Here is an 8,520-nt window from a genome sequence, read left to right as displayed (position 1 = left end):
ACGTGGGAAATGCACGTGCTCACCTCTGAGGGGTGGGGGGAACCCTATCCTTAGTCACCCAGCTAGAGACTGAGCTTAGCAAGCCCTGATTTGCAAGGGTACTAAATTACCTTTGACATCAGGGCACCCTTTGATATGATGAGTTATGGAGCCTCTTCACAGGAAAATGCCTCCCTCCCCACCGCCCCCCAAACCCTGCATAGAATTTATAGGTATCAGCCCTTAAAAAAAAGGGGAAAGTTCTTTTCTTCTTTTTTTTTTTTTTTTTTTTTTTGCAGTAGGCAGGCCTCTCACTGCTGTGGCCTCTCCTGTTGCGGAGCACAGGCTCCGGACGCACAGGCTCAGCGGCCATGGTTCACAGGCCCAGCCGCTCCGCGGCATGTGGGATCCTCCCGGGCCGGGGCACGAACCCGCGTCCCCTGCATCGGCAGGCGGACTCTCAACCACTGCGCCACCAGGGAAGCCCCGAAAGCTCTTTTTTTAATGGATGCACGCCAGTTAATGAACATAGATCCAATGACAGAGTCAGAAATTAACATTTTGCAACCCCAATCTAATCACTGATTTAGGCAAGGATCATTGATGAATGCTGAGATCGCTGGGCACATGACTGTCAGGAAGGAATCTCAGCCCTAGACTAAGGCTCAAGCCCCCAGGTCAGGATCCCACACTCCAAGAAAAAGCCCAGGCAAAGGATAAGACCACAGTCAAGGCAGGCTCCACATGGGTTTATTAAGGCCGGGGAGAATTACCAGGCTCTGATCTTTCCTGAATTCTCCCCTCTCCTCTCCCTCTTAGCTCCCCCCACCTTCACTCTCTCAAGGGGAAAGGCTGCAGTGGGGAGGGGACTGGGGGGCACTCTGAAGTACTGTGAGGCTCCTGACGCCCAAACATATCCTGGCTACCGAAAGGGAAGAGGCAAGGCTCGCTCTGATCTTTCCCACTGTTCTCAGAGTCCGGCAGGCTGCTGTGCTGGACATCCACGACCTGTCCTGGACTGTAGGAGCAGGAAGCCTGAGAGCTCTATTTCTCAGCATCTCTTGCCAGCCAGGATTTGTTTAGAGTCAACTGATGAGAGGCACCCACAGAAACCATTCCTCCCTCTCTGGCAGTGGTGGGTACACTTGATGCCAGTTCCCAGACCAGAAATGTCCTCCCATCTGCCTCACTGCAGCCATTCCCCTGGGGAGGCCAGGGCTGGGCAGCGACCAGAGCCGGGACAGCACCTGCCAGTGGAGACGGCAGTGTCGCTGGGACACAGCAACATGTGACTATCCTCCTGGCACAGGGGAGGGAGTTCTCTGCTGCCAGGCCTCTTGGAGCCGAGACAGAAGGGTCGGCAACATGGAGTCCAGCACAGCCAGCCCCTCCCAGGAACACCGAAGACCCCTGGAAAAACAAAGAGGCCTGGCTGGGACTGTGCCCTCTTACCAGTTTCAATCATCACCCTCCACCAGTGCCAAGGCCCTGGCACCCACAGGCCCCTCCTTGTCCGTCTTTCTCACCTCCCCCCACCCAACACACCTGCGATCCAGCAGCAAGCGGCCCTGCTCCAGCAGCTCCTGCACCTCCTCGTTGGCTACAAACAGGTCCCACAAGGTCAGCTGGGGCTCAAACTGCTGCCAGTGCTGGGGAGACCAGAAGGGGCAGAGATGCAGGGACCACAAGGTGGGGAGCTGGCGGGGCTATTCCAGGCCACCTGTCTGGGGGTGCAGTGAGGGATGAGGGGTGGGTCCAATCCAACACAGCGATCTCAGAAACTGACTGTCATGCACACCAGGACCAGGCCACTGGACCAGCAGGGAGGTGGGCACCTTCAGTCCATTCCACGTTCAGGCCAAACCCAGGTCCCAGCCAAGCCAGGTCTCCCTTTGCTCCTCCCCTCCCCCTGTGCTGGCCAGAGTACGGTCAGCCCCAGCCAGAGTTCGATGGCTCTGACTTCATCCACAGCGGTTCCGAGCCTGCCTGATCTGTATCTACTGCACTTTCTATCTGAGCTTTCAGCGCTGCTTTAAGAATATTTGAAAACTCTTAATCTAGTCTATTCCCTTAGACGACTGAGAAAGTTGAAATTCAGAGGTGAAGGGATGTGTGCCTAAGGTAGCGGTAGACGGGGACTAGAGCCCGGCTCTCTCTGCAGCCCTAGTCTAGGGTTCTCACCATTGCCTTACGCTGCTCATCACTCCTGCCCATCAGGCCTCTGCTGGAGCAAGGCCCTACCTCTAGCTGCCAGTCCCAGAGGAATGGGAGGTGTGTGTGTGTGTGTGTGTGTCTGTGTGTGTGTGTGTGTGTACCTCTAGCTGCCAGTCCCAGAGGAATGGGAGGGTGTGTGTGTGTGTGTGTGTGTGTGTCTGTGTGTGTGTGTAGAAGAGAGAGTGAGACAGAGTGATTCTGCGAGGCCTAGGAGGAGAAAGCAGCGTGCCAGACCCCTGGACCTCTTACCTGGTGAGTGATCCCCACATCTGTGCGTAGTCCCATGGCCAAAACTTCCTCCAGACTGAAAGAAAAACCAATAAGGGGTCTTGGAGAGGAGACTTGCGCTTCTCCCATTCTTTACACCCTATGCTGGGATGTGCGTAGGGGGGGTTTATGGGGAATCACGCAATATGGGGTGGGGAGGGGGCAGGGCAAGGTGGGAAACAAAGATGTGCAGGTAGGTGTTTCTTGGGGTAGAGCCCTCAGGTGCTCACAGCGCCAGCTCGCCCAGGGGGATGCGCCTCCGGGTGCCATGACCAAACAGCATCACCTCCTTCATCCAGTTGTCAGGCTCCAGGGTCTGGATCCGAGCCTCTCGGGTGTGGCCCCCAGCCCCCTGGGGTACAAATCGCCCATGGGCTCCTGACAACATCAACAACCGCCCCCACTTTAATAGCAGCGAACACTGTGTGCTTGCCAGATGTTAAATCAGTGGTTCTCACAGTGTGGCCCCTGGACCAACAGCATCTCAGATGCCAGAAATGTCCATTCTCAGGCCCTGTCCAATTCCAGAAATTCTAGAATTTGGTTGGGACCCAGCTGGGTTTTAACAAGCAGTCTAGATAATTCTAATGCACACTAAAGATCGAGAACCACAGTGCCAGGCACTACGCCAAGTGCCCAACATACATACTCAACAGCTCTACGAAGTCAACAGTGTTTTTTGCCACACTTTACATACGAGGAAACAGAGGCCTGGAGAGCTTAATAAGTGGCCCAAGAGCACACAGCCGTGACACTGCTCTCCTGAGTCATCCCACCTAAGGTTCACAGGGGACTCACCAGGTCCAACGCCAAGGTACTGACCGCACTGCCAGTAAGTCCAGTTGTGGGTACTAAGCGCCCCCTGTGGGAAGGGAGAGAATAGTCAGTGCAGAGAGAAGCAGGTGGGCCTGTCTCTGCTCAGGGAAGGGCACCTGGTTAGAATGTCCCACCATCTCAGGCTTCGGAAGCACCCTTCTCCCCGAAGAGGGCCTCAGCCTGCCCAGGCCCCACCTTCAGCCACAGGACTTACATTCCGGGCGAAGTTGGAGACCTCATACTGGCGGAAGCCAGCCTCCCGAAGGACTGCCCGTCCCTCCTGGTACATCTCAGCGGCAAGTTCGGGGTCAGGGGCAGGAAGGGAGCCCTGCTGCACCTGGGTGAAGAGGGCGGTGCCCCGCTCCAGGGACAGCTGGTAGAGCGACACATGGTCATCACAGTGCTGCAGCAGTTTCCGCAGCTGCCCAAGCCACGGCCCCACGTGCTGTGCCGGCAGCCCCAGCATCAGGTCCACAGAAACACGCCCCGGGAAGTGGCGCCGGGCCTCCGCCAGCATCTGCAGGGCATCACTGGCTGAGTGTGTCCTCCCCAGCAGCTGGAGCTCAGTGTCATCTAGGGACTGGAGAGAGAGGGTCAGGTGTAAGCACGCAGGCTAGCTCAGAGGGAGACGGAAACACCTGACTGACCTTACTGCAGACACAGATACAGGGGAAGACACAGGACATGGCAAGGGGCTGGAAGGTGGAAGGTCAAGCCAGTAGCAGGGGTACCATTCACTGAAGAGTCACTATATGCAAAGCATTTCTACGCAGCGTCTAATTTATCCTTACAACCCTCCAACATTAGCTCCATTTTACAGACGACAAAACAAGTTCAGAGATGTTAAGCAGCTTGCCCAAAGTCACACAATGGCGAAGTCAGACCTGGAATTTAGGACTGACTCCAAAGCCAACCATCTTTTTTTGATTTTACTTTTTATTTTGAAATATTTTGAACCTATAGAAAAGTTGCGAGAAAAGCTCAACAAACACCTTCATCCAGATTCACCAATTAACATTTTGCCACATTTGCTTTGTCTCTCTCTCTAAATATACACATATATTATTATTATGTTGAATCATTTGAGGGTAAGTTATAGACCAGGGCTGTCTAAAAGAACCATCTGCGAGGATGGAAACGTTCTGTATCTGCATTGTCCAATACAGTAGACACTAATCTCATGTGGCTATTTAAATTTTAAGTTAATTAAATTTAAATAACCACATTCTAAGTGCTTCCTAGCATGTGGTCAGTGGCTACTATATTGGTCAGTGCAGATATAGAACATTTTAGTATAATATGGTAGCCACTGGCCACAGGCTAGTGAGCACTTGCAATGTGGTTATTTATTTATTTATTTTTAAATTTTATTTTATTTATTTATTTTTGGCTGCATTGGGTCTTTGTTGCTGTGCACGGGCTTTCTCTAGTTGCGGAGAGAGGGGGCTACTCTTCGTTGCCTTGTGTAGGCTTCTCACTGTGGTGGCTTCTCTTGTTGCTCTAGAGCACAGGCTCAGTAGTTGTGGCTCACGGGCTTAGTTGCTCTGCGGCATGTGGGATCTTCCCGGACCAGGGCTCGAACCCGTGTCCCCTGCATTGGCAGGTGGATTCTTAACCACTGCGCCACCAGGAAAGCCCCCGCAATGTGGTTATTTAAATGTAAAAAACTTAAATACTGTACTCCTGTACCCCTAAATAATTACATGTGTATTTCCTAAAAACAAGGACATTCTCTTACACAACCACAATCTAATTATAGAGTTCAGGAAATGTAACACTGATACAATCCTGTTGTCTAAGACACAGTCTTATTCAAAGTTGGCCAATTGTCCCTAAATATCTGCTGTAGTAATTTCCTCTTCCCACCCCAATCCAGGATCCAATCGCGGGTCACACATTGCATTCAGCTATCATTGTCTCTTTAGTTTCCTTTAGTTGAGATCCTCATCCTGCCTTTGTCTTTTATGACACTGACATTTTTGAAGAGTACAGGCTAGTTGTTTTAATTTTCTATTTTATTATTATTTTTTAAATTATTTATTTATTTTGGCTGTGCCGGTTCTTAGTAGCGGCACATGGGATCTTTAGTTGTGGCATACGAACTCTTAGTTGCAGCATGCATGCGCGATCTAGTTCCCCAACCAGGGATTGAACCCGGGACCCCTGCACTGGGAGTGTGGAGTCTTACCCACTGGACTACCAGGGAAGTCCCCGGGCTAATTGTTTTCAAAAATGTCTCGTAGGGAAGGAAGCTGCATGGTGCAGCCTAAATAAATAAATTATTTAAAATGTCTCTTAATAAGTCCTAGAGCTCTCCTGTACATCACTGTGTTTATAGTTAGCAATACTGTACTGTACACTAAAAAACTGTTCAGATGGTACTTCGATCTCATGTTACCTGTTCTTACGATACACACACACAGTCTCTTAATTTAGGTGTTTCCTCACAATTAGATTCAAGATATGTAAGCATTTGGGGCCAGAGTATCTCAGAAATGGCGTGTCCCTCTCAATATGTCTCATCAGGACAAAGCCCTGACCCCAAACTCTATGGTAAATGGTACATGTATTTGAAGGAGGGAGACAATACTGGCTATGGAAATATCACGGGCCAACCTGCGAGGAACATGTTTCTCCCCGACTTAAAAACCTTCAGTGACTCCCTTGTCACCACTAAGCGAAACCCCAAACTTCCTAGTATGGTGCTGAAGACTCTGGGCCCTAGCTTGCAGCCTTGTCCCCAGCCTCTCCAGTCACAAGGAATGGCTCACAGGTCCCCCCAAACATGCAAGTTCTTCCAAATCCTGTGTCTTTTCCTCCCACACCCTCATCTCTGGTGGACTCCTCTTCCTCATTCAAACATCATGTCCTTCAGGAAGGTTTCTATGATCTTGTCAGACTGAGACAGCCTTCAGGCTGTACTCTGAGAGCATTTTGTAGAGACCCCCTTTATAAGCAGACTTTATCATGCTGCAGTGATCTGACCACCTGTTGGCCTCCTCCTGGGTCTCCAATCATGTAACAAATCTTTTTCAAGCATCTACTATGTGCCAAGCACACAGTGCTTGGAACACTGTGATGAACACAAAGGCATACACGATCCCTGCCTCACAGGGCTTGTGCTCTACCACAGAAATAGACAATTAAGTACTTACAAAAGCGTCACCATACACTTTTTAGTGCCTACAGGTTCCTGGCACCCAGAAAGAGCTCAATAAATGTTTGCCCGATGAATGAACGTGATCACCCAGGAGAGACATCCTGGGTGCCCTAGGATGAGGTGGGTGAGATGGGTTACCTGGAGGCCAATGGACAACCTGTTGACTCCTGCTGCCCGGAATGCTGCCAGCCTGGAGCCTGGGGCCGAAGAGGGGTTGGCCTCCAATGTGACTTCAGAGTCTGCAGGCAGGTGAGTTGCCTGGGCCACTGCCTCCAGGACAGCTGCCACAGTGTGGGGGCTGGCCAGACTGGGGGTACCCCCACCAAAGAACACAGACTCCACTCTAGGGAAAGAGGATGGAGAAGATGAGACGTGGGGGAGTCCTACGGGATGCCTGCACCTGTCCTATGCACCGGCCACATAATTCCCGAGACCCCGCCTACAGCCCCCAGTACCCACCGCTGCACCCCACTGAGTTGCAGCAGCGTCTGAGCCTCGGTCACCAGACAGCGTCTCATGGCAGCCTCGTCCACACCGCGGGGGATGTACTTGTTGAAGTTGCAGTAACTGCAGCGCTTCTCGCAGTAGGGCCACTGGGGGCAGGGGGCGTGTGAAAAGGACGAGAGATGACCCTGTGCTGCCCTGGCCACTTCCAGGGTTCAGTCGCACACATCCCCATCCCCATTCCTAGGTCAGTCAACAGTGGCTACCGCATCTAAGCCACGCAACTCCCCAAGGGGGTTAGTAAGCCCACTTCAATAGGAGGAAATTGAGGTTCAGAAGGGAAATCACTTGGTCAAGGTCAACGAGATGGTGAGCACCAGAGACTTCAGGTCTCCGGACCAAGACATTTCCCTGCCAGGGAAAGGGCCCCAGACCTCGTCTGGTAGCGGGGAAAGACGGCAGGTGGGCTCGCAGCGCGACAAGCGCCTCCTCGCCTCTGGCCCTCCGCGCCCGAGCCTCCGCCTCCCCTCCCCACTCACGTGGACGTAAAGCGCTGCGCGCTGGCTCCCGGGCGTAGGACCCCGGGGTCCTCCCGCGTCCTCCGCGAGGCGGCGCCTCTGGGCCATCTTGGCGGCCTTCACCCAGCCGCGGGCCCGAACACCGGGGAGCGCCGTGCCGCCCGCTGTGGCGGGGAGGCCCGGTGCGTGGGCCAGGACCCGAGATCGAGACAAACCCAGTGCAAAGCGTCCGGTGTGCGCTGACCCGGGCCGGGTGGGCCGCCCGGGCGGAAGGAAAGGGGCTGCGTGGCCGCGCCCTGTGTCGGAGCGCCGCCGAGAGGGCTCCGGGCCGCAGCGCTACCGGGAGGGCTCCGGGGCCGCAGCGCCACCTGCTGGGCACCGGTGCGCTCACCGCAGCCGCCCGGCCGTCCTTTGGCGGCGGCAGGGGTGCGGGGAGCTCCGCAGCTTTTGGCACCCCGTCGAAGGCGAGTTCCTGGATCAATCCAGGAACTCTTAGTTCGTTCGATGGGTTCCTTCACATTTTATGTGTCTGGTTCAGAGCTGGGCGCTGGGCTATCCAGATGCATAAGGCCAGGGCACAGTACAGGTGCATGAGACAGGACGTAAACCAACAAGAGACAACAGGCAACCGATTTTAATTCAGCACTTGCTGGATACCAGGCCGGTGTGCTCCGTGCCGCGAGGCGGGTCTGTTACAAGGGATGTGGAATCAGTGGGGTAGGACAGGGCACTTGGACTGAATGCTGCAAGAGCAGAAAATCCCGGGGGGAATGGGCTTGGCCAGGAGAGTAGGTTGTCAACTCCTGGGTCACGCCAACCCCAGGCACCTGCTGTGAGGAGTGTCAGAGATGCTGTATGTGGGACAGACAGGGTTCAGGTGAAGGGCTGGACAAGCAGGCACCTGAAGAACTGTCCCGGAAAGTGGAAGGATCATGGGCCTTGGAGTCAGTCACCTGGGTTCCCTAATTCCAGTTGTGTGACCTTGGGCAAGTCACTGAACTTCTTGAGTTTCAGTTTCATAGTTTGTGAAATGGGGCTAATGCCTACTTGACGGTGTCATTGGGAGAATTTCAACAGGAAATGTATACGGATGCACCTGTATGTGTATAATGCCTGGCACTC

The 8,520-nt window shown here is 53.5% G+C and overlaps 1 protein-coding gene across 1 annotated transcript; it reads right to left on the bottom strand.

The window, feature by feature from the left end:
* Positions 1-532: 532 nt before the first annotated feature.
* Positions 533-7,631, bottom strand: RSAD1 (radical S-adenosyl methionine domain containing 1). Its single transcript, XM_059996625.2, has 9 exons — positions 7,420-7,631; positions 6,896-7,029; positions 6,575-6,779; positions 3,491-3,856; positions 3,259-3,322; positions 2,691-2,838; positions 2,443-2,497; positions 1,525-1,628; positions 533-1,389 (listed from the first exon to the last, which is right to left on the bottom strand). The coding sequence occupies exons 1-9, from the start codon at positions 7,504-7,506 to the stop codon at positions 1,272-1,274; spliced, it is 1,281 nt and encodes a 426-aa protein (XP_059852608.2). The 5' UTR covers positions 7,507-7,631; the 3' UTR covers positions 533-1,271.
* Between the last annotated feature and the right edge of the window lie 889 nt (positions 7,632-8,520).

The sequence above is a fragment of the Delphinus delphis genome, chromosome 19 (genome assembly GCF_949987515.2).
Source record: "Delphinus delphis chromosome 19, mDelDel1.2, whole genome shotgun sequence".
Classification (NCBI taxonomy): Eukaryota; Metazoa; Chordata; class Mammalia; order Artiodactyla; family Delphinidae; genus Delphinus; species Delphinus delphis.
Note: the sequence above shows the minus strand (reverse complement) of the source record. Positions and strands in the feature narration are given on the sequence as shown.

What these genes read in the sequence shown, in the direction of transcription:
- RSAD1 (XM_059996625.2), bottom strand. Translation starts at nt 7,506, where the DNA reads ATGGCCCAGAGGCGCCGCCTCGCGGAGGACGCGGGAGGACCCCGGGGT. An exon ending in CAACTCAGTGGGGTGCAGCG is followed by an intron (nt 6,780 to 6,895) that starts GTGGGTACTGGG and finishes CTCTTTCCCTAG; the next exon opens with AGTGGAGTCTGTGTTCTTTG. An exon ending in CGCTTGCTGCTGGATCGCAG is followed by an intron (nt 1,390 to 1,524) that starts GTGTGTTGGGTG and finishes TTGTTTTTCCAG; the next exon opens with GGGTCTTCGGTGTTCCTGGG.